Source organism: Oncorhynchus mykiss, chromosome 12 (assembly GCF_057628025.1).
Source record: "Oncorhynchus mykiss isolate SJ-2025 chromosome 12, ASM5762802v1, whole genome shotgun sequence".
In the NCBI taxonomy this organism is placed as follows: Eukaryota; Metazoa; Chordata; class Actinopteri; order Salmoniformes; family Salmonidae; genus Oncorhynchus; species Oncorhynchus mykiss.
In genome coordinates, this window is record NC_143033.1 from 8,740,636 (window position 1) to 8,766,958 (window position 26,323).

Below are 26,323 nucleotides of genomic sequence, written 5' to 3' on the forward strand. Positions count from 1 at the left end.
TAACGCATTGGTTATCCCTATCAGGAACATGCACTGTAGATGGCATCCTGCCTTTGGTACGAAAGGCGTGTGACAACCGACCCTTCTGCTTCTTGTATGCCTATACTGAAACTGACCCCTGCCCTTCAATCTCCAAATACCTGGAAGTGGTGTACAGCTGTGAGCAAAATGGTAGGCGACCAGACCCAACCCCCACCACATCCAACCCCCACCAGACCCAACCAGACCCAACCCCCACCAGACTCAACCAGACCCTAACCAGACCCAATCCTAACCAGACCCAACCCTAACCAAACTCAACCCCAACCAGACCCAACCCCCACCAGACCCAACCCCCACCAGACCCAACCCTAACCAGACCCAACCCTAACCAGACCCAACCCCCACCAGACCCAAACCCCACCAGACCCAACCCCAACCCCAACCAGACCCTAACCAGACCCAACCCCAACCAGACCCAACCCCAACCAGACCCAGACCCAACCCCAACCAGACCCAACCCCCACCAGACCCAATCCCCACCAGACCCTAACCAGACACAACCCCAACCAGACCCAGACCCAACCCCCACCAGACCCAATCCCCACCAGACTCCAACCAGACCCAACCCTAACCAGACCCAACCCTAACCAGACCCAACCCCAACCAGACCCAACCCCAACCAGACCCAACCCCAAACAGACCCAACCCCAACCAGACCCAACCCAACCCTAACCAGACCCAACCCCAAACAGACCCAACCCCAACCGGACCCAACCCCCACCAGACCCCAACCAGACCCAGACCCAACCCAACCCCAACCAGACCCAACCCCAACCAGACCCAACCCTAACCAGACCCAACCCCCACCAGACCCAACCCTAACCAGACCCCAACCAGACCCAACCCTAACCAGACCCAACCCCAACCAGACCCAACCCCAAACAGACCCAACCAGACCCAACCCCAACCAGACCCAACCCCAAACAGACCCAACCCCAACCGGACCCAACCCCCACCAGACCCCAACCAGACACAATCCCCAACCAGACCCAGACCCAACCCAACCCCAACCAGACCCAACCCCAACCAGACCCAACCCTAACCAGACCCAACCCCCACCAGACCCAACCCTAACCAGACCCCAACCAGACCCAACCCTAACCAGACCCAACCCCAACCAGACCCAACCCCAAACAGACCCAACCAGACCCAACCCCAACCAGACCCAACCCCAAACAGACCCAACCCCAACCAGACCCAACCCCAACCAGAACCAACCCCAACCAGACCCAACCCCAACTAGACCCAACCCTAACCAGACCCAACCCCAACCAGACCCAACCCCAACCAGACCCAACCCCAACCAGACCCAACCCCAACCAGACCCAGATGGCATCCTGCCTTTGGTACGAAAGGCGTGTGACAACCGACCCTTCTGCTTCTTGTATGCCTATACTGAAACTGACCCCTGCCCTTCAATCTCCAAATACCTGGAAGTGGTGTACAGCTGTGAGCAAAATGGTAGGCGACCAGACCCAACCCCCACCACATCCAACCCCCACCAGACCCAACCAGACCCAACCCCCACCAGACTCAACCAGACCCTAACCAGACCCAATCCTAACCAGACCCAACCCTAACCAAACTCAACCCCAACCAGACCCAACCCCCACCAGACCCAACCCCCACCAGACCCAACCCCCACCAGACCCAACCCTAACCAGACCCAACCCCCACCAGACCCAAACCCCACCAGACCCAACCCCAACCCCAACCAGACCCTAACCAGACCCAACCCCAACCAGACCCAACCCCAACCAGACCCAGACCCAACCCCCACCAGACCCAATCCCCACCAGACCCTAACCAGACACAACCCCAACCAGACCCAGACCCAACCCCCACCAGACCCAATCCCCACCAGACTCCAACCAGACCCAACCCTAACCAGACCCAACCCCAACCAGACCCAACCCCAACCAGACCCAACCCCAAACAGACCCAACCCCAACCAGACCCAACCCAACCCTAACCAGACCCAACCCCAAACAGACCCAACCCCCACCAGACCCCAACCAGACACAATCCCCAACCAGACCCAACCCAACCCCAACCAGACCCAACCCCAACCAGACCCAACCCTAACCAGACCCAACCCCCACCAGACCCAACCCTAACCAGACCCCAACCAGACCCAACCCTAACCAGACCCAACCCCAACCAGACCCAACCCCAAACAGACCCAACCAGACCCAACCCCAACCAGACCCAACCCCAAACAGACCCAACCCCAACCAGACCCAACCCCAACCAGAACCAACCCCAACCAGACCCAACCCCAACTAGACCCAACCCTAACCAGACCCAACCCCAACCAGACCCAACCCCAACCAGACCCAACCCCAACCAGACCCAACCCCAACCAGACCCAACCCCCACCAGACCCAACCCTAACCAGATCCAACCCTAACCAGACCCAACCCTAACCAGACCCAACCCCAACCAGACCCAACCACAACCAGACCCAACCCCAACCAGACCCCAACCCCAACCAGAACCAACCCTAACCAGACACAACCCCAACCAGACCCAAACAGGCCCAACCCCAACCAGACCCAATCTCCACCAGACCGAACCCCCCAAAAAAACTGAAACCATGAATCACTGTTACATTATTTTACTGCACTTATTTACATTATGTGCCTCTTGTGGTTGTGTTTTGATCTTTCAGTGTGTCTGAGGGGACTTGGTGTGGAGGATGGTAACGTCACTGACTCCATGCTGTCTGCCTCGTCCTCACAGAGTTCACACGGTCCGAACGGAGCTCGTCTGAATGGTGGCTCCTGCTGGATGCCATCAAATCCCTGTACGTTTCACCTGGCACCTCGTCCTTCATCTCACATTTGGTATTCGTGAAAGAATTAGAATTTTTCCAGAAATGAACTTCAATCATGTTAATTTTCCTCTCCACTGACATCACCGCAGTAAACTCCTGGATCCAGGTGAACCTTGGTGAGGCCAAAAAGATCACAGGTGTTGTGATCCAGGGGTGTCCTGGTGCAGATCACTGGGTGACTAAATTCAAGATCCAGCACAGTATGGATGGAAGCAAATGGACTGACTACAAAGACGATGGAGGGGTAAACCACATCAAACATACACGGCCGGTTTCCCAGGCACAGTTTACGCCTAGTCCTAGACTTAAAAAGCAGTCTAAGACCAGGCTCAATATGTGTCTGGGAAGCCAGCCCACAATTTGTAGGTCTTTGGTCCAATGCACCATATTGGGATAGCTGGATTATAAACTCCAGATCATAATTGCACTTGGTTCTTCTTGTTTGTCCAGGTATTCACAGGCTGCATGGACAGAAACACCCCAGAGACACAGCTTCTGGGCACTCCTGTCTCTGCCCAGTATGTCAGGATTCTTCCCCAGGAATTCAACGGACAGACCGGTCTTCGCTTTGACATCCTGGGATGTATACCCGACTGTAGGCGAAAACTGTTTTGCTAACCTCTTAGCATTTCTTTGTTGAGAAATGTTTTGTGTCCACTCAGAATACAGAGAGAGGTGTTTTTCTTTTCACAGATGCTGTGTCCTGTGATGCAAAGCCCAACTTTAACTTTGCAAATGATCTTATGACGTAAGTCCCTGCGTCTACTGCCCTCTACTCCAAAATGCCTGCTCCGTTGCCCAGATCCTGACGACTACTGTGTCAAGTTATTTTGGGTCTGGGCTGAGCAGGCAGTGTGAAGTAGAGGCAATATAGGATTTTAATAAGACATGAATGGAAAATACATGAAGCTAATTTCACATTGTGTATCTTTCAGCGTACACTGCCCAGCAGGATGTGCGCAAGTACTATATACTGTTTATGGCTCTGGCGTATATCGTGGGGTGAGTGAATTAAGTGATTTAACCATCAACTCACAATGATTCAACAGACAATTTGGAGTGAGGAATGTGAGGATATTGATGTACGTTGATATGTGCTTGCGTTACACGAAGGACTCCAACATCTGTGCAGCTGGAATCCATGCAGGAGTAATCCTGAATGATATCGGAGGAGACTGTACTATGTTGAAAGAACCAGGCCAGAACTTCTACAGTGGCTCCACCAAGAACGGAATCACCTCCAGGCAGTGAGTGTCTTATTATTATTGCATGATGGTGCACTGTCTGCACTAAATTAATTAATTCATTAATTACGAACCCCCCCCCAGAAAATGCAACCAATACCAACATAGTAACCATTGACCTTCAACAGGTATGATGGGAACTATCAAATTTCATACCAGTTTGCAGATAAAGGTATGTTAGACTACACCAATGCTCAGACATCAATCAAGTTACCTAAGGACACTAATATGGGCTTCCGAGTGGCGCAGCGGTCTAAGACACTGCATCTCAGTGCTAGATGCGTCACTACAGACCCTGGTTCGATCCCAGGCTGTATCACAACTGGCTGTGATCGGGAGTCCCATAGGGCGGCGCACAATTGGCCCAGCGTCGTCCGGGTTTGGCCGTCATTGTAAATACTAATTTGTTCTTAACTGACTTGCCTAGTTAAATAAAAAAATATGATTTGAATGTGCTGTCTCAACTCCTACTTTGATTCCTCTGCAGAGTTGAGTTGCTCGGGCCCTGACTGGTATGAATTTGGGGAGTTCTGCTACAAGCCCTACGGAGATAAAAAGACATGGCATGCAGCCCGTGGAGAGTGCAGGAAGCTGGGAGCTGACCTGGTGTCCATTCAGTCCATGACAGAACAGAGCTGGCTGGAGAGCTACCTTTACATGGGTAAGAGTCCACCTTGTCCGTACGTATGGAGAAGTATCGGTCCGTATGGGTCCGTATGGGGAAGTATCGGTCCGTATGGGGAAGTATCAGTCCGTATGGGGAGGTATCGGTCCGTATGGGGAAGTATCGGTACGTATGGGGAAGTATCGGTCCGTATGGGGAAGTATCGGTCCGTATGGGTCCGTATCGGTCCGTATGGGGAAGTATCGGTCCGTATGGGGAAGTATCAGTCCGTATGGGGAAGTATGGGTCCGTATCGGTCCGTATGGGGAAGTATCATTCCGTGTGGGGAAGTATGGGGAAGTATCGGTCCGTATGGGGAAGTATCGGTCCGAATGGGGAAGTATCGGTTCGTATGGGGAAGTATCGGTCCGTATGGGGAAGTCTCACAATGATGGGTCCGTATGGGGAAGTATGGGTCCGTATCGGTCCGTATGGGGAAGTATGGGTCCGTATGGGGAAGTGTCGGTCCGTATGGGGAAGTGTCGGTCCGTATGGGGAAGTATGGGTCCGTATGGGGAAGTATGGGTCCGTATGGGGAAGTATCGGTCCGTATGGGGAAGTATCGGTCCGTATGGGGAAGTATGGGTCCGTATGGGGAAGTATCGGTACGTATGGGGAAGTATCGGTCCGTATGGGGAAGTATTGGTCCGTATGGGGAAGTATTGGTCCGTATGGGGAAGTATGGGTCCGTATGGGGAAGTATCGGTCCGTATGGGGAAGTATCGGTCCGTATGGGGAAGTATTGGTCCGTATGGGGAAGTATTGGTCCGTATGGGGAAGTATGGGGAAGTATCGGTCCGTATGGGGAAGTATGGGTCCGTATGGGGAAGTATCGGTCCGTATGGGTCCGTATCGGTCCGTATGGGGAAGTATCGGTCCGTATGGGGAAGTATGGGTCCGTATCGGTACGTATGGGGAAGTATTGGTCCGTATGGGGAAGTATCGGTACGTATGGGGAAGTATCGGTACGTATGGGGAAGTATCGGTACGTATGGGGAAGTATCGGTCCGTATCGGTCCGTATGGGGAAGTATGGGTCCGTATGGGGAAGTATCAGTCTGTATGGGTCCGTATGGGGAAGTATGGGTCCGTATGGGGAAGTATGGGTCCGTAAGGGGGGAACATGAACACTACTTATTGTTGGAAAGCTTAGCTGACGACTTCTTTCGATGTGTTTTCCACCAGCCACCAATGATGTGTGGATTGGGCTGAATGATATGGGCTTCTCAGGCCTGTTCTCCTGGTCAGACAACCACTGGGTCACTTTCACCTACTGGGCACCAGGAGAACCCAACAATCATCAAGGCTTCAATGAGGACTGTGTGGAGATGTTTTATCAGGTAACACGGTTAGCTTGGCCACGCATGCTTAACTCTTACCCCATTCTCTGAACCTTACTGTTATCGTTAACCTGACGCTTGTCCAACCAAACGTTTTATGTTCCTTTATCACAGACTGGTAGATGGAATGATGTCCCCTGCACAGAACTGAACACTTATATATGCAAGATGCCCAAAGCCCACTACCCGCTTCCCTCCGTCATGCCCACTGTGTACGGATGCACACAGGTGAGTGCTTGTCCTGTTGTACCTGTTGTACCTGTACCTGCCTATAGCTGTCCCTCTGCAGCACCACATCAGTGTGTGTGTGTGTGTGTGTGTGTGTGTCATAGGGCTGGGACGCCTATGGCTATTCCTGTTACTGGATGGAAGAGACCGCCAGAACCTGGTCAGACGCCAAGGCCTTCTGTGAGCAGCAAAACAGCAAACTTCTACACATTGGGGACATGTGAGTGTGATCACCTCAGCATCTCACAAGATGTCTTTATGTGTCTGTTGTGGCAGATACAGATCATCAGTCTGGTGTACTTCAATCTGTTGGAAACCGGCTGGTCCATTTGATTTCTTATCCGAAGGGGCATCACATTTTTGGGGCGGCAGGGTAGCCTAGTGGTTAGAGCGTTGGACTAGTAACCGGAAGGCGTGACGGCCTAGGAACAGTGGGTTAAGGGGCAGAACAACAGATTTGTACCTTTCAGCTCGGGGGAAGCTGAAAGGTACAAATCTGTCGTTCTGCCCCTGAACAGGCAGTTAACCCACTGTTCCTAGGCCGTCATTGAAAATAAGAATTTGTTCTTAACTGACTTGTTAAATAAAGGTAAAATAAATAACAGCTTAGAATCTTGGCATGCCTCAAGATGTCTATAATGCTGGTCTTTGATTGGTTGTTGAATATAATATCTTTGATGTCTTTCCCAGTTATGAACAGTCCCACTTCACGGTGAAACTGGCTAGATACACTGGTTTGTGGTGGATTGGACTGAGGGCCACGGGTGACTCAGGAGGGGTGGATTACATCTGGGATAATGGAGCACCTCTCACCTTCACACACTGGGATCGAAACCAGCCAGGTACAGTCATTTTACACCCATTATCGAATCTGAAGTATTTTCCTGTCAGTATATCAGTTGAATTGTTTACCATTGTCTTTGTGATCCTCCAGATAACCATGCGGGAACCTGCGTTGCCATGACTACGGGCCTTACTGGTGGGTTCTGGGATGACAAGCCATGCACTGAGGTGTTCCCATTCGTGTGTGAGACACCAAGGCCTGACATCACCCCGCCCACTAAACCTCCAACTCCTCCCCCTTCATCGGACTGTGCGGACGGTTGGACGGCTGAGCGACACTTCAGGAACTGCTACAAGGTAAAGATATAGACTAGCTTCATCTGAACTGATACACTGTAAAGATACAGACTAGCTTCATCTGAACTGCTACAAGGTAAAGATATAGACTAGCTTCATCTGAACTGATACACTGTAAAGATACAGACTTGCTTCATCTGAACTGATACACTGTAAAGATACAGACTAGCTTCATCTGAACTGATACATGGTAACTATACACACTATCTTTATGTGAACTGATAATCATTAAAGACACAGACTAGCTTAATCTGAACTGCTGAACTAGCACAGGGTAAATATACAGACCAGCTTCATCTGAACTGCTGAACTAGTACAGGGTAAAGATACAGACTAGCTTCACCTGAACTGCTGAACTAGTACAGGGTAAAGATACAGACTAGCTTCACCTGAACTGCCGAACTAGTACAGGGTAAAGATACAGACCAGCTTCATCTGAACTGCTGAACTAGTACAGGGTAAAGATACAGACCAGCTTCATCTGAACTGCTGAACTAGTACAGGGTAAAGATACAGACCAGCTTCATCTGAACTGCTGAACTAGCACAGGGTAAAACACAGAATAGCTTCACCTGAACTGCCGAACTAGTACAGGGTAAAGATATAGACCAGCTTCATCTGAACTGCTGAACTAGTACATGGTAAAGATACAGACCAGCTTCATCTGAACTGATACAGGGTAAAGACACAGACTAGCTTCATCTGAACACTCTGAACTAGTACAGGGTAAATATACACCGACTAGCTTCACCTGAACTGATACAGGGTAAAGACACAGACTAGCTTCATCTGAACACTCTGAACTAGTACAGGGTAAATATACACAGACTAGCTTCATCTGAACTGATACATGGTAAAACACAGACTAGCTTCATCTGAACTGCTGAACTGATACAGGGTAAATATACACCGACTAGCTTCATCTGAGCTGCTGAACTAGCACAGGGTAAAGATACAGACCAGCTTCATCTGAACTGCTGAACTAGCACAGGGTAAAGATACAGACCAGCTTCATCTGAACTGCTGAACTAGTACAGGGTAAAGACACAGACTAGCTTCATCTGAACTGCTGAACTAGAACAGGGTAAAGATACAGACCAGCTTCATCTGAACTGATACAGGGTAAAGATACAGACTAGCTTCATCTGAACTGCCGAACTAGTACAGGGTAAAGAGCCTCAACACTATATGAACTGAAAAAAAACCTTAGCGTCTCGAAATGTTTGTTGTAGCTCTTCATGGTGGACTTCTCCAAGAAGAAGAGTTGGCCTGCAGCCCGTGAAGACTGTATCTCCAGGGGGGCAGACCTTGTCAGTATCCATAACATGGAGGAAGAGAGCTTCCTGTCCACGTACACCAAGGGGAAGTCCAAGTGGATCGGTCTGAAACACAACCCTACAGATGGAGGTTACCACTGGAGTGACGCTACTCCTGTGAGCCACACCAACTGGGGACATGGGGAGCCCAACAACCATGAGGGTCGTGAGGACTGTGTAGAGATGGTGAGCAACACAAATGGGACGTCCTCTTGGTGGAACGATCTCAACTGTGATGCCCATCAGGACTGGATCTGCATGATCTCCAAGGGGAAGAAACCCATCGTGCCTCCAGTTCCCCCTCCTCCTGTTCCAGGTAGCTTAGCTTAGTGCACCTCTGATCGCACTGTTAAACCACAAGATGGCACGCAGCAGAGTCATGATCATTGATTTGTTCCAGAAGTTTCTGTGACCTGTATGACCCTGAGAAATGGCTTGTATCTTTTCCAGCACCTGACTGCGGTACCAACGCTGTCTGGAGGAAGAACAATGGCATCTGCTACTACTACAATGACACCGACATAGTAGACTTCCAGACAGCTATGTCCCGTTGCTACGACGAGAAGGCTCTACTGGTCTCCATCTTAAACAAAGATGAACAGGCGTACATCAACACGATGGTGTGAAATGCTTGCCCAAGCAGACCTTTTTTTTGGTGTTTGTTTTGTTTATCGGTTGTGCAGGAGATGTTACAAAAACTCTCCGTGTGCGGCTCCTCTCAGTAACGTTTCTTGACATTGCAGATTGGGACGGGACGGGCTGAATCATCATGGATTGGAATGGTTGTGTTTGGGATCGCAGCAGACCAGTACCAGTAAGTCTATTTTTTTGTATTGATACTACCCATACTGTTGTACAATATGGTGTGGGACGTTGTCAAGACTGCTAACCACCTATCTCTGTTCCCCTACCCAGGTGGGTGGACTGGTCCCCTGTCACATATGTTTTCTGGGGTGTGGGAGAGCCTAATAATGCCAATGGGGAGGAACAGTGTGTCCAGATGAACAGACATCAAGGTACTGATGTAAACAGGTTGAACTTTCTGGGGGAAAAAATAGAATAAAAATATAAATAAAAAATATTCAACTCCCATCCAACAATTTTCGTCGCATATTTTGCTAATTTGCAACCAGATAATAATGATTAGTCTTCGTTGTACTGTTGTTTTCGAGTGCCTTAGAGATGAAAGTGCGCACCGATTCGTTACTGTTTCATCATTACTAAACGGATAAGCGGATTGTCAGGTAAAAAGATACTGTATGACCCATATATTACCGACTCAATTATTTTTTTTCCCTCCTATCGTGAATTGTTCTATACGTTCGTAAAAAAATTCGCAGGCTGTACCAAAACTCCTCGCGGGGAATTTGTTGACACCTTGTTCAATCATGTAAATTTATTAGCTAGCTAGCAAACTTAATTAGCAGCATATCGAAACATTTGAGGAAAGAAAGGAAAAGGGATACTTCTTCAGGAGATCAATAATCAGATTATTGCAATGAACTTGACGCTCTTAAAGAGACAGTGTAGAATTTTCAATGGGATGCATCGCAATACGTGATGTAGAAACCTACTTTTCCACAAATTACTGGAATGTCAATGACAGGTTTTTGTATCAACATTTTCAATTGCTTTTGATAGGGTTAAGGCACGAAAGTAGCTAGAGCTTTGTATAGGCTCAATATAGGCTGTGTCTCAATCAATTTAAAAATCTTATTTTCTGGTGCTTTTATGTTGTGCTCCTAATTTTTACGTTGTGCTCCTAATTCTTATGTTGGGCTCCTAATTCTTATGTTGTGCTCCTAATTTTTAGGTTGTGCTCCTAACTTTTTATGTTGTGCTCCTAACTTTTTATGTTGTGCTCCTAATTTTTATGTTGTGCTCCTAATTTTTACGTTGTGCTCCTAATTCTTATGTTGTGCACCTAATTTTTATGTTGTGCTCCTAATTTTTATGTTGTGCTCCTAATTTTTATGTTGTGCTCCTAATTTTTATGTTGGGCTCCTAATTCTTATGTTGTGCTCCTAATTTTTAGGTTGTGCTCCTAACTTTTTATGTTGTGCTCCTAACTTTTTATGTTGTGCTCCTAATTTTTACGTTGTGCTCCTAATTCTTATGTTGTGCACCTAATTTTTATGTTGTGCTCCTAATTTTTATGTTGTGCTCCTAATTTTTATGTTGTGCTCCTAATTTTTATGTTGGGCTCCTAATTCTTATGTTGTGCTCCTAACTTTTTATGTTGTGCTCCTAACTTTTTATGTTGTGCTCCTAATTCTTATGTTGTGCTCCTAACTTTTTATGTTGTGCTCCTAATTTTTATGTTGTGCTCCTAATTCTTATGTTGTGCTCCTAACTTTTTATGTTGTGCTCCTAATTTTTATGTTGTGCTGAAAATGGTTCATTTAGAGCCCTGCATCCAACATATTCTGCATCTTGTGTCTCGTAGGTAACTGGAATGATGTCAACTGCGCCCGTACCAATGCAGGTTACCTGTGTAAGAAATACCCTAATGAAGACCACACTCCACCTCCTCCCACCCAACCCTGGACGGGATACTGCCCAGCGGGTAGGGCAGACACACCCCCGTTAATACTACAGGTTCTGATTGTAAAATGATCCCCCAAAACACTAGTAGTAACATGTGTCTTTGTCTGTCCTAGGATGGATGCTGTTCCGAAACAAGTGCTTTATGTTCCAAGGGCACAAACACGGGATGAAAGCCAACTGGACCTCTGCTCGGAGTTGGTGCCAAAGTAAAGGAGCAGAATTAGCTGTCATCGACAATCAATATGAGAACGGTAAGCTACAGAAGCAGCTCTAGCTTTGGAGATCCAGTCGATCAAAGTTCCTTTGACTTTTTTCATGGTGGTTTTATATTTGAATGGCCTCTTTTCTCCAGACTTTGTGTCCAGCTATCTAAGGGATCTGAAGCTGCCAACATGGATTGGCTTGACAGACAGCCTGGTGGAGGGAGGGTTTGGCTGGAGTGACGGTGTGAGTCCAGTGTTGTACACCAACTGGGCCGACAAGGAACCCAACAACAATGGAGGACGGGTGAGTATCATGCACAGCTCCAACATACTTCAGATGAGGCGTTTTTGAAGGACACCGCGAATGTCAAAGGTTCTAAGGTTTTTCCACTCATAGGACTGGATCGGTTTAAAACGAGATACTAAGCTACAAGTTAAAACAAAGATTCAACTTTGACCTATTTCCTCCCCCAGGAGCACTGCACCGCCATTACCCATAACTACTTGGTGAGTGGACGCTGGAATGATGACTTGTGCACTGAGGAGCATAGCTGGGTCTGCTCCATGAAGAAATGTTAGTGCTGACTTTTTTTTTTTTTTTAAACTTTTTTGTTGTTGCACACAACTCACTCTTTGCAGCTTAATGATTTTGTGACTTTTTGTTAAAAGTTCTATAATTTAATTCCGACAGCAAGCAGTATAGCTCCGCCAGCTCCAACCAAAAACCCCTGCCCCTCTGGTTACATCTCCTGGTATAAGAACTGCTACAAGCTGGTGGAGGAGCCGAAGACGTGGGATGCAGCTCAGGTGGCCTGTGAGCAGGAAGGTGGTAACCTGGCCAGCGTAGACATGAGCTACGACCAGGCCTTTGTGGCCGGGGTTGTACTCCAGGGCAAAGCAGACGCGTGGATTGGACTAAGACGCAAGGTGCTAGCCCAATCCTCTTTATTGAATTGAACTGGCATTAATCACAACAAAGATAATTTGAAGTTGTCATTTCTTTGATTATGGTAAGTGGACAGGTTGCTCTTGGTTGATTGTTTGTTGTATCTACAGGATGATAGCAGTTCATATACATGGACAGACGGCTGGTCAGTGTTCTTCACTCACTGGGGACCTGGGGAGCCTAGTAACCACAAAACAGAGGGCTGTGTAGCAATGCGTGCAGACCCTATCTTCCATGGAACATGGAACGACACCGATTGTAATTCTGCCAAGGCCTATATCTGCAAGATCTCCTCAGGTAGGAGCTACAGGGCCTTCAGAAAGTATTCATACCCCTTGATTTATTCCACATTTTGTTGTGTTACAACCTGAATTGAAAAATTTATGAAATATATATTTTTTAAATCTCACCTATCTACACACAATACCACATAATGACAAAGTGATTTTTTTTTTTTAGAAATGTTTGCAAATGAATTGAAAATGAAATACAGAAATATCTCATTTACATAAGTATTCACACCCCTCCGTCAATACATGTTAGAATCACCTTTGGCAGCAATTACAGCTGTGAGTCTTTCTGAGTAAGTCTCTAAGAGCTTTTGCACACCTGAATTGTACAATATTTTCACATTATTCTTAAAAAATTATTCAAGCTCTGTCAAGTTGGTTGTTGATCACTCTAGACAGCCATTTTCAAGTCTTGCCATAGATTTTCAAGGGGATTTAAATCAAAACTGTAACTAGGCCGCTAAGGAACATTCACTGTTGTCTTGGTAAACAACTCCAGTGTAGATTTGGCCTTGTGTTTTAGGATATTGTCCTGCTGAAAGGTGAATTTGTCTCCCAGTGTCTGTTGGAAAGAATGAAACAAAGTTTACCACTAGGATTTTGCCTGTGCTTAGCTCTATTGTGTTTCTTTATATATATATACAACAACAAAAATATTCCCTTGTCCTTGCCGATGACAAGCATACCCATAGCATGATGCAGCCACCACCATGCTTGAAAATATGAAGAGTAGTACTCAGTAATGTGTTTTGTTAGGTTTTCCCCAAACATAGCACTTTGTATTAGGACATAAAGTTAATTTGTTTGCCAATTTTTTTTTCAGTTTTACTTTTGTGCCTTATTGCAAACAGGATGCATTTTTTAGAATATTTTTATTAAAAATAAAAAAAAATGTGTAAAACTTTCTTTAAGCAGAATTCCACTTTGATATTATGGGGTATTGTGCCATAGGCCAGTGACACAAAATATAGATATTTTTTAAAAGTCTGAAGGCACTTTACATCTCCACTGCAGCATATCCGTCCGAGGTCGATGTCCACACCCCCGCCGAAATCTGATTTGCATAACAACAACAAAAATCCCCATTAAAATCTGTCCGCCTATGTTGCACTTCTGCATCTGCGGTGAAATGTGACAGAGCTAGAAAGGTGTTTGTCAGACCACGAGACATCCCGAAAAAGACGAGACTCTCACGAACACAATGGTGTTCTCCGTTTTGTTCTACGACCCCCACAATCGTTTTGGGACTCGTCTGAAGTTGGTGCAGCCGATCTGCCAACTTCTGTCTGAAGCTTCCGAAGAGTTTGGGATACACACTAATATGTTTAGTTCTAAAAATAAGGGGTTAAATATTTGTGGAAAAAATAAATAAGAAATACAAAGTTTTCTGCTCTTTCTTATGTCTCTGAGATAGAGGACAAACACTTCAGACCAAACTTCCTTTAGATTTCTTTTTTTGGGACTATCTGTTGTTCAATGTAGTGAACCTGTTATTCAAAGTGTTTGTATGGGCTAATAGCAGTAAGGCCAAATAAAATGTTTAATCCCCCAAAAATGTTTTGGATATTTTTGGGATTCTTCAAGGGGTCTTAAAATTCTAAATCAAATAGCAAAATGATCCTTGGTTTGACCTTCTTAAAAGACCCCCCCCCCCCCCCCCCCCCCATCTTAGACAGGGCTTAGACTCTTATGGGATTAGCAGACTAATTTAACTAGCCCACTCTTGACAAGTGTACTATATTTTCCACAGGTTTCCGAAAATTACAGATGTCACCTGTTAAAAGACTAAATATTTATATTCCTCTCTCCTCAGAGTCTCCTCCTCCAACCCCAGCCCCTGGAGATGGGAAATGCCTTTTAGGCTGGGTTCCCTTTGGTCGTTACTGCTACTTTGTATACAACGGGCCCCAGGGATTCTCCTGGCCAGAGGCAAGACACTACTGCCAAATAGTGAGAGGAGACCTGGTGTCCATCCACAGTAGACCAGAGGTGGAGTTCATCTTGAAAATGAATTACACCAGAGTACACAACGTCTGGATCGGCCTGACCAGGGACAACAACTGTAAGTGGGTCGTTCCACGAAACCGTGGCTTTTGCATACCTTCTTTATTTGAAGTAGAAATAAAAACCTGTTGTGTTAACTGAAGTGCCCTTTAAAATAGACCCATGGAGAATTCATTTCAGATTTCAACCCATTTTAATCCAATAATTTCTCTAATGTAAAGACCTAGTGTTGTGTTGCTTCAGGGCGGCAGGGTAGCCTAGTGGTTAGAGCGTTGGACTAGTAACCGGAAGGTTGCAAGTTCAAACCCCCGAGCTGACAAGGTCTGTCGTTCTACCCCTGAGCAGGCAGTTAACCCACTGTTCCTAGGCCGTCATTTCTGGAGATTACTATTTAATTCATGTGATTAGTGATTAATTTACATCTGTCACTCATTTTAAGGTCAACCCCCTGTTACGTGACCTGAACTCTCATTTTAAGGTCAACCCCCTGTTACGTGACCTGAACTCTCATTTTAAGGTCAACCCCCTGTTACGTGACCTGAACTCTCACTTTAAGGTCAACCCCCTGTTACGTGACCTGAACTCTCATTTTTATGTCAACCCCCTGTTACGTGACCTGAACTCTCATTTTAAGGTCAACCCCCTGTTACGTGACCTGAACTCTCATTTTAAGGTCAACCCCCTGTTACGTGACCTGAACTCTCATTTTAAGGTCAACCCCCTGTTACGTGACCTGAACTCTCATTTTAAGGTCAACCCCCTGTTACGTGACCTGAACTCTCATTTTAAGGTCAACCCCCTGTTACGTGACCTGAACTCTCATTTTAAAGTCAACCCCCTGTTACGTGACCTGAACTCTAATTTTAAGGTCAACCCCCTGTTACGTGACCTGAACTCTCATTTTAAGGTCAACCCCCTGTTACGTGACCTGAACTCTCACTTTAAGGTCAACCCCCTGTTACGTGACCTGAACTCTAATTTTTATGTGGTGAAACTATTATTATAAATATTTGGTTCAATAGAAACATTTTAAACATCTAATAGTCAAATCATCGTGTAAAAGCAGGTGAGCTGATTCTACTCTTTAATTTCCGATTTTCTGGTGTTTTGTGGTGAAAAACTGAGTGGGACGAGTTACCTATAGATAGACAGGCTAGAATAACACATCAACCCTGTTACCTATAGATAGACAGGCTAGAATAACACATCAACCCCGTTACCTATAGATAGACAGGCTAGAATAACACATCAACCCTGTTACCTATAGATAGACAGGCTAGAATAACACATCAACCCTGTTACCTATAGATAGACAGGCTAGAATAACACATCAACCCTGTTACCTATAGATAGACAGGCTAGAATAACACATCAACCCTGTTACCTATAGATAGACAGGCTAGAATAACACATCAACCCTGTTACCTATAGATAGACAGGCTAGAATAACACATCAACCCTGTTACCTATAGATAGACAGGCTAGAATAACACATCAACCCTGTTACCTATAGATAGACAGGCTAGAATAACACATCAACCCTGTTACCTATAGATAGACAGGCTAGCATAACACATCAACCCTGTTACCTATAGATAGACTGGCTAGCATAACACATCAACCCTGTTACCCATAGATAGACAGGCTAGAATAACACATCAACCCTGTTACCTATAGATAGACAGGCTAGAATAACACATCAACCCTGTTACCTATAGATAGACAGGCTAGAATAACACATCAACCCTGTTACCTATAGATAGACAGGCTAGAATAACACATCAACCCTGTTACCTATAGATAGACAGGCTAGAATAACACATCAACCCTGTTACCCATAGATAGACAGGCTAGAATAACACATCAACCCTGTTATCTATAGATAGACAGGCTAGAATAACACATCAACCCTGTTACCCATAGATAGACAGGCTAGAATAACACATCAACCCTGTTATCTATAGATAGACAGGCTAGAATAACACATCAACCCTGTTACCCATAGATAGACAGGCTAGAATAACACATCAACCCTGTTACCTATAGATAGACAGGCTAGAATAACACATCAACCCTGTTACCTATAGATAGACAGGCTAGAATAACACATCAACCCTGTTACCTATAGATAGACAGGCTAGAATAACACATCAACCCTGTTACCTATAGATAGACAGGCTAGCATAACACATCAACCCTGTTACCTATAGATAGACAGGCTAGCATAACACATCAACCCTGTTACCTATAGATAGACAGGCTAGAATAACACATCAACCCTGTTACCTATAGATAGACAGGCTAGCATAACACATCAACCCTGTTATCTATAGATAGACAGGCTAGAATAACACATCAACCCTGTTAAGCTTAGATAGACAGGCTAGAATAACACATCAACCCTGTTACCTATAGATAGACAGGCTAGAATAACACATCAACCCTGTTACCTATAGATAGACAGGCTAGAATAACACATCAACCCTGTTACCTATAGATAGACAGGCTAGAATAACACATCAACCCTGTTACCTATAGATAGACAGGCTAGAATAACACATCAACCCTGTTAAGCTTAGATAGACAGGCTAGAATAACACATCAACCCTGTTACCCATAGATAGACAGGCTAGCATAACACATCAACCCTGTTACCTATAGATAGACAGGCTAGAATAACACATCAACCCTGTTACCTATAGATAGACAGGCTAGAATAACACATCAACCCTGTTACCTATAGATAGACAGGCTAGAATAACACATCAACCCTGTTACCTATAGATAGACAGGCTAGAATAACACATCAACCCTGTTACCCATAGATAGACAGGCTAGAATAACACATCAACCCTGTTACCTATAGATAGACAGGCTAGAATAACACATCAACCCTGTTACCTATAGATAGACAGGCTAGAATAACACATCAACCCTGTTACCCATAGATAGACAGGCTAGAATAACACATCAACCCTGTTACCTATAGATAGACAGGCTAGCATAACACATCAACCCTGTTAAGCTTAGATAGACAGGCTAGCATAACACATCAACCCTGTTACCTATAGATAGACAGGCTAGAATAACACATCAACCCTGTTACCCATCGATAGACAGGCTAGAATAACACATCAACCCTGTTACCTATAGATAGACAGGCTAGAATAACACATCAACCCTGTTACCTATAGATAGACAGGCTAGAATAACACATCAACCCTGTTACCTATAGATAGACAGGCTAGAATAACACATCAACCCTGTTATCTATAGATAGACAGGCTAGAATAACACATCAACCCTGTTACCCATAGATAGACAGGCTAGAATAACACATCAACCCTGTTATCTATAGATAGACAGGCTAGAATAACACATCAACCCTGTTACCCATAGATAGACAGGCTAGAATAACACATCAACCCTGTTATCTATAGATAGACAGGCTAGAATAACACATCAACCCTGTTACCCATAGATAGACAGGCTAGAATAACACATCAATCCTGTTATCTATAGATAGACAGGCTAGAATAACACATCAACCCTGTTACCTATAGATAGACAGGCTAGAATAACACATCAACCCTGTTACCTATAGATAGACAGGCTAGAATAACACATCAACCCCGTTACCTATAGATAGACAGGCTAGAATAACACATCAACCCTGTTACCTATAGATAGACAGGCTAGCATAACACATCAACCCTGTTACCTATAGATAGACAGGCTAGCATAACACATCAACCCTGTTACCTATAGATAGACAGGCTAGAATAACACATCAACCCTGTTACCTATAGATAGACAGGCTAGCATAACACATCAACCCTGTTATCTATAGATAGACAGGCTAGAATAACACATCAACCCTGTTAAGCTTAGATAGACAGGCTAGAATAACACATCAACCCTGTTACCTATAGATAGACAGGCTAGAATAACACATCAACCCTGTTACCTATAGATAGACAGGCTAGAATAACACATCAACCCTGTTACCTATAGATAGACAGGCTAGAATAACACATCAACCCTGTTACCTATAGATAGACAGGCTAGAATAACACATCAACCCTGTTAAGCTTAGATAGACAGGCTAGAATAACACATCAACCCTGTTACCCATAGATAGACAGGCTAGCATAACACATCAACCCTGTTACCTATAGATAGACAGGCTAGAATAACACATCAACCCTGTTACCTATAGATAGACAGGCTAGAATAACACATCAACCCTGTTACCTATAGATAGACAGGCTAGAATAACACATCAACCCTGTTACCTATAGATAGACAGGCTAGAATAACACATCAACCCTGTTACCTATAGATAGACAGGCTAGAATAACACATAAACCCTGTTACCCATAGATAGACAGGCTAGAATAACACATCAACCCTGTTACCTATAGATAGACAGGCTAGAATAACACATCAACCCTGTTACCCATAGATAGACAGGCTAGAATAACACATCAACCCTGTTACCTATAGATAGACAGGCTAGCATAACACATCAACCCTGTTAAGCTTAGATAGACAGGCTAGCATAACACATCAACCCTGTTACCTATAGATAGACAGGCTAGAATAACACATCAACCCTGTTACCCATAGATAGACAGGCTAGAATAACACATCAACCCTGTTACCTATAGATAGACAGGCTAGAATAACACATCAACCCTGTTACCTATAGATAGACAGGCTAGAATAACACATCAACCCTGTTACCCATAGATAGACAGGCTAGAATAACACATCAACCCTGTTATCTATAGATAGACAGGCTAGAATAACACATCAACCCTGTTACCCATAGATAGACAGGCTAGAATAACACATCAACCCTGTTATCTATAGATAGACAGGCTAGAATAACACATCAACCCTGTTACCCATAGATAGACAGGCTAGAATAACACATCAACCCTGTTACCTATAGATAGACAGGCTAGAATAACACATCAACCCTGTTACCTATAGATAGACAGGCTAGAATAACACATCAACCCTGTTACCTATAGATAGACAGGCTAGAATAACACATCAACCCTGTTACCTATAGATAGACAGGCTAGCATAACACATCAACCCTGTTACCTATAGATAGACAGGCTAGCATAACACATCAACCCTGTTACCTATAGATAGACAGGCTAGAATAACACATCAACCCTGTTACCTATAGATAGACAGGCTAGCATAACACATCAACCCTGTTATCTATAGATAGACAGGCTAGAATAACACATCAACCCTGTTAAGCTTAGATAGACAGGCTAGAATAACACATCAACCCTGTTACCTATAGATAGACAGGCTAGAATAACACATCAACCCTGTTACCTATAGATAGACAGGCTAGAATAACACATCAACCCTGTTACCTATAGATCGACAGGCTAGAATAACACATCAACCCTGTTACCTATAGATAGACAGGCTAGAATAACACATCAACCCTGTTAAGCTTAGATAGACAGGCTAGAATAACACATCAACCCTGTTACCCATAGATAGACAGGCTAGCATAACACATCAACCCTGTTACCTATAGATAGACAGGCTAGAATAACACATCAACCCTGTTACCTATAGATAGACAGGCTAGAATAACACATCAACCCTGTTAAGCTTAGATAGACAGGCTAGCATAACACATCAACCCTGTTACCTATAGATAGACAGGCTAGAATAACACATCAACCCTGTTACCCATAGATAGACAGGCTAGAATAACACATCAACCCTGTTACCTATAGATAGACAGGCTAGAATAACACATCAACCCTGTTACCTATAGATAGACAGGCTAGAATAACACATCAACCCTGTTACCTATAGATAGACAGGCTAGAATAACACATCAACCCTGTTATCTATAGATAGACAGGCTAGAATAACACATCAACCCTGTTACCCATAGATAGACAGGCTAGAATAACACATCAACCCTGTTATCTATAGATAGACAGGCTAGAATAACACATCAACCCTGTTACCCATAGATAGACAGGCTAGAATAACACATCAACCCTGTTATCTATAGATAGACAGGCTAGAATAACACATCAACCCTGTTACCCATAGATAGACAGGCTAGAATAACACATCAATCCTGTTATCTATAGATAGACAGGCTAGAATAACACATCAACCCTGTTACCCATAGATAGACAGGCTAGAATAACACATCAACCCTGTTACCTATAGATAGACAGGCTAGAATAACACATCAACCCTGTTACCTATAGATAGACAGGCTAGAATAACACATCAACCCCGTTACCTATAGATAGACAGGCTAGAATAACACATCAACCCTGTTACCTATAGATAGACAGGCTAGCATAACACATCAACCCTGTTACCTATAGATAGACAGGCTAGCATAACACATCAACCCTGTTACCTATAGATAGACAGGCTAGAATAACACATCAACCCTGTTACCTATAGATAGACAGGCTAGCATAACACATCAACCCTGTTATCTATAGATAGACAGGCTAGAATAACACATCAACCCTGTTAAGCTTAGATAGACAGGCTAGAATAACACATCAACCCTGTTACCTATAGATAGACAGGCTAGAATAACACATCAACCCTGTTACCTATAGATAGACAGGCTAGAATAACACATCAACCCTGTTACCTATAGATAGACAGGCTAGAATAACACATCAACCCTGTTACCTATAGATAGACAGGCTAGAATAACACATCAACCCTGTTAAGCTTAGATAGACAGGCTAGAATAACACATCAACCCTGTTACCCATAGATAGACAGGCTAGCATAACACATCAACCCTGTTACCTATAGATAGACAGGCTAGAATAACACATCAACCCTGTTACCTATAGATAGACAGGCTAGAATAACACATCAACCCTGTTACCTATAGATAGACAGGCTAGAATAACACATCAACCCTGTTACCTATAGATAGACAGGCTAGAATAACACATCAACCCTGTTACCTATAGATAGACAGGCTAGAATAACACATAAACCCTGTTACCCATAGATAGACAGGCTAGAATAACACATCAACCCTGTTACCTATAGATAGACAGGCTAGAATAACACATCAACCCTGTTACCCATAGATAGACAGGCTAGAATAACACATCAACCCTGTTACCTATAGATAGACAGGCTAGCATAACACATCAACCCTGTTAAGCTTAGATAGACAGGCTAGCATAACACATCAACCCTGTTACCTATAGATAGACAGGCTAGAATAACACATCAACCCTGTTACCCATAGATAGACAGGCTAGAATAACACATCAACCCTGTTACCTATAGATAGACAGGCTAGAATAACACATCAACCCTGTTACCTATAGATAGACAGGCTAGCATAACACATCAACCCTGTTACCTATAGATAGACAGGCTAGAATAACACATCAACCCTGTTACCTATAAATAGACAGGCTAGAATAACACATCAACCCTGTTACCTATAGATAGACAGGCTAGCATAACACATCAACCCTGTTACCTATAGATAGACAGGCTAGAATAACACATCAGCCCTGTTACCTATAGATAGACAGGCTAGCATAACACATCAACCCTGTTACCTATAGATAGACTGGCTAGCATAACACATCAACCCTGTTACCTATAGATAGACAGGCTAGAATAACACATCAACCCTGTTACCTATAGATAGACAGGCTAGAATAACACATCAACCCTGTTACCTATAGATAGACAGGCTAGAATAACACATCAACCCTGTTACCTATAGATAGACAGGCTAGAATAACACATCAACCCTGTTACCTATAGATAGACAGGCTAGAATAACACATCAACCCTGTTACCTATAGATAGACAGGCTAGAATAACACATCAACCCTGTTACCTATAGATAGACAGGCTAGAATAACACATCAACCCTGTTACCTATAGATAGACAGGCTAGAATAACACATCAACCCTGTTAAGCTTAGATAGACAGGCTAGAATAACACATCAACCCTGTTACCCATAGATAGACAGGCTAGCATAACACATCAACCCTGTTACCTATAGATAGACAGGCTAGAATAACACATCAACCCTGTTACCTATAGATAGACAGGCTAGAATAACACATCAACCCTGTTACCTATAGATAGACAGGCTAGAATAACACATCAACCCTGTTACCTATAGATAGACAGGCTAGAATAACACATCAACCCTGTTACCCATAGATAGACAGGCTAGAATAACACATCAACCCTGTTACCTATAGATAGACAGGCTAGAATAACACATCAACCCTGTTACCTATAGATAGACAGGCTAGAATAACACATCAACCCTGTTACCCATAGATAGACAGGCTAGAATAACACATCAACCCTGTTACCTATAGATAGACAGGCTAGCATAACACATCAACCCTGTTAAGCTTAGATAGACAGGCTAGCATAACACATCAACCCTGTTACCTATAGATAGACAGGCTAGAATAACACATCAACCCTGTTACCCATAGATAGACAGGCTAGAATAACACATCAACCCTGTTACCTATAGATAGACAGGCTAGAATAACACATCAACCCTGTTACCTATAGATAGACAGGCTAGAATAACACATCAACCCTGTTACCTATAGATAGACAGGCTAGAATAACACATCAACCCTGTTATCTATAGATAGACAGGCTAGAATAACACATCAACCCTGTTACCCATAGATAGACAGGCTAGAATAACACATCAACCCTGTTATCTATAGATAGACAGGCTAGAATAACACATCAACCCTGTTACCCATAGATAGACAGGCTAGAATAACACATCAACCCTGTTATCTATAGATAGACAGGCTAGAATAACACATCAACCCTGTTACCCATAGATAGACAGGCTAGAATAACACATCAATCCTGTTATCTATAGATAGACAGGCTAGAATAACACATCAACCCTGTTACCCATAGATAGACAGGCTAGAATAACACATCAACCCTGTTACCTATAGATAGACAGGCTAGAATAACACATCAACCCTGTTACCTATAGATAGACAGGCTAGAATAACACATCAACCCCGTTACCTATAGATAGACAGGCTAGAATAACACATCAACCCTGTTACCTATAGATAGACAGGCTAGCATAACACATCAACCCTGTTATCTATAGATAGACAGGCTAGAATAACACATCAACCCTGTTAAGCTTAGATAGACAGGCTAGAATAACACATCAACCCTGTTACCTATAGATAGACAGGCTAGAATAACACATCAACCCTGTTACCTATAGATAGACAGGCTAGAATAACACATCAACCCTGTTACCTATAGATAGACAGGCTAGAATAACACATCAACCCTGTTACCTATAGATAGACAGGCTAGAATAACACATCAACCCTGTTAAGCTTAGATAGACAGGCTAGAATAACACATCAACCCTGTTACCCATAGATAGACAGGCTAGCATAACACATCAACCCTGTTACCTATAGATAGACAGGCTAGAATAACACATCAACCCTGTTACCTATAGATAGACAGGCTAGAATAACACATCAACCCTGTTACCTATAGATAGACAGGCTAGAATAACACATCAACCCTGTTACCTATAGATAGACAGGCTAGAATAACACATCAACCCTGTTACCTATAGATAGACAGGCTAGAATAACACATAAACCCTGTTACCCATAGATAGACAGGCTAGAATAACACATCAACCCTGTTACCTATAGATAGACAGGCTAGAATAACACATCAACCCTGTTACCCATAGATAGACAGGCTAGAATAACACATCAACCCTGTTACCTATAGATAGACAGGCTAGCATAACACATCAACCCTGTTAAGCTTAGATAGACAGGCTAGCATAACACATCAACCCTGTTACCTATAGATAGACAGGCTAGAATAACACATCAACCCTGTTACCCATAGATAGACAGGCTAGAATAACACATCAACCCTGTTACCTATAGATAGACAGGCTAGAATAACACATCAACCCTGTTACCTATAGATAGACAGGCTAGAATAACACATCAACCCTGTTACCCATAGATAGACAGGCTAGAATAACACATCAACCCTGTTATCTATAGATAGACAGGCTAGAATAACACATCAACCCTGTTACCCATAGATAGACAGGCTAGAATAACACATCAACCCTGTTATCTATAGATAGACAGGCTAGAATAACACATCAACCCTGTTACCCATAGATAGACAGGCTAGAATAACACATCAACCCTGTTACCTATAGATAGACAGGCTAGAATAACACATCAACCCTGTTACCTATAGATAGACAGGCTAGAATAACACATCAACCCTGTTACCTATAGATAGACAGGCTAGAATAACACATCAACCCTGTTACCTATAGATAGACAGGCTAGCATAACACATCAACCCTGTTACCTATAGATAGACAGGCTAGCATAACACATCAACCCTGTTACCTATAGATAGACAGGCTAGAATAACACATCAACCCTGTTACCTATAGATAGACAGGCTAGCATAACACATCAACCCTGTTATCTATAGATAGACAGGCTAGAATAACACATCAACCCTGTTAAGCTTAGATAGACAGGCTAGAATAACACATCAACCCTGTTACCTATAGATAGACAGGCTAGAATAACACATCAACCCTGTTACCTATAGATAGACAGGCTAGAATAACACATCAACCCTGTTACCTATAGATAGACAGGCTAGAATAACACATCAACCCTGTTACCTATAGATAGACAGGCTAGAATAACACATCAACCCTGTTAAGCTTAGATAGACAGGCTAGAATAACACATCAACCCTGTTACCCATAGATAGACAGGCTAGCATAACACATCAACCCTGTTACCTATAGATAGACAGGCTAGAATAACACATCAACCCTGTTACCTATAGATAGACAGGCTAGAATAACACATCAACCCTGTTAAGCTTAGATAGACAGGCTAGCATAACACATCAACCCTGTTACCTATAGATAGACAGGCTAGAATAACACATCAACCCTGTTACCCATAGATAGACAGGCTAGAATAACACATCAACCCTGTTACCTATAGATAGACAGGCTAGAATAACACATCAACCCTGTTACCTATAGATAGACAGGCTAGAATAACACATCAACCCTGTTACCTATAGATAGACAGGCTAGAATAACACATCAACCCTGTTATCTATAGATAGACAGGCTAGAATAACACATCAACCCTGTTACCCATAGATAGACAGGCTAGAATAACACATCAACCCTGTTATCTATAGATAGACAGGCTAGAATAACACATCAACCCTGTTACCCATAGATAGACAGGCTAGAATAACACATCAACCCTGTTATCTATAGATAGACAGGCTAGAATAACACATCAACCCTGTTACCCATAGATAGACAGGCTAGAATAACACATCAATCCTGTTATCTATAGATAGACAGGCTAGAATAACACATCAACCCTGTTACCCATAGATAGACA

The 26,323-nt window shown here is 43.8% G+C and overlaps 1 protein-coding gene across 1 annotated transcript in view; it reads left to right on the forward strand.

Annotated features, from left to right (window-relative positions):
* Positions 1–26,323, forward strand: part of LOC110536912 (uncharacterized) — a 45,392-nt gene that overhangs the window by 15,075 nt on the left and 3,994 nt on the right. Inside the window, exons 21-45 of the mRNA XM_036936809.2 lie at positions 25–171; positions 2,714–2,848; positions 2,968–3,122; positions 3,329–3,473; positions 3,572–3,626; positions 3,814–3,880; positions 3,992–4,125; positions 4,251–4,294; positions 4,610–4,783; positions 5,971–6,125; positions 6,240–6,353; positions 6,458–6,573; positions 7,044–7,195; positions 7,288–7,493; positions 8,726–9,125; positions 9,260–9,429; positions 9,553–9,623; positions 9,725–9,825; positions 11,256–11,375; positions 11,470–11,607; positions 11,709–11,863; positions 12,034–12,133; positions 12,251–12,486; positions 12,616–12,802; positions 14,609–14,857. Coding sequence (XP_036792704.1) covers positions 25–171; positions 2,714–2,848; positions 2,968–3,122; positions 3,329–3,473; positions 3,572–3,626; positions 3,814–3,880; positions 3,992–4,125; positions 4,251–4,294; positions 4,610–4,783; positions 5,971–6,125; positions 6,240–6,353; positions 6,458–6,573; positions 7,044–7,195; positions 7,288–7,493; positions 8,726–9,125; positions 9,260–9,429; positions 9,553–9,623; positions 9,725–9,825; positions 11,256–11,375; positions 11,470–11,607; positions 11,709–11,863; positions 12,034–12,133; positions 12,251–12,486; positions 12,616–12,802; positions 14,609–14,857 — 3,726 coding nt within the window. The remainder of the gene's footprint in view (positions 1–24; positions 172–2,713; positions 2,849–2,967; positions 3,123–3,328; positions 3,474–3,571; positions 3,627–3,813; positions 3,881–3,991; positions 4,126–4,250; positions 4,295–4,609; positions 4,784–5,970; positions 6,126–6,239; positions 6,354–6,457; positions 6,574–7,043; positions 7,196–7,287; positions 7,494–8,725; positions 9,126–9,259; positions 9,430–9,552; positions 9,624–9,724; positions 9,826–11,255; positions 11,376–11,469; positions 11,608–11,708; positions 11,864–12,033; positions 12,134–12,250; positions 12,487–12,615; positions 12,803–14,608; positions 14,858–26,323) is intronic.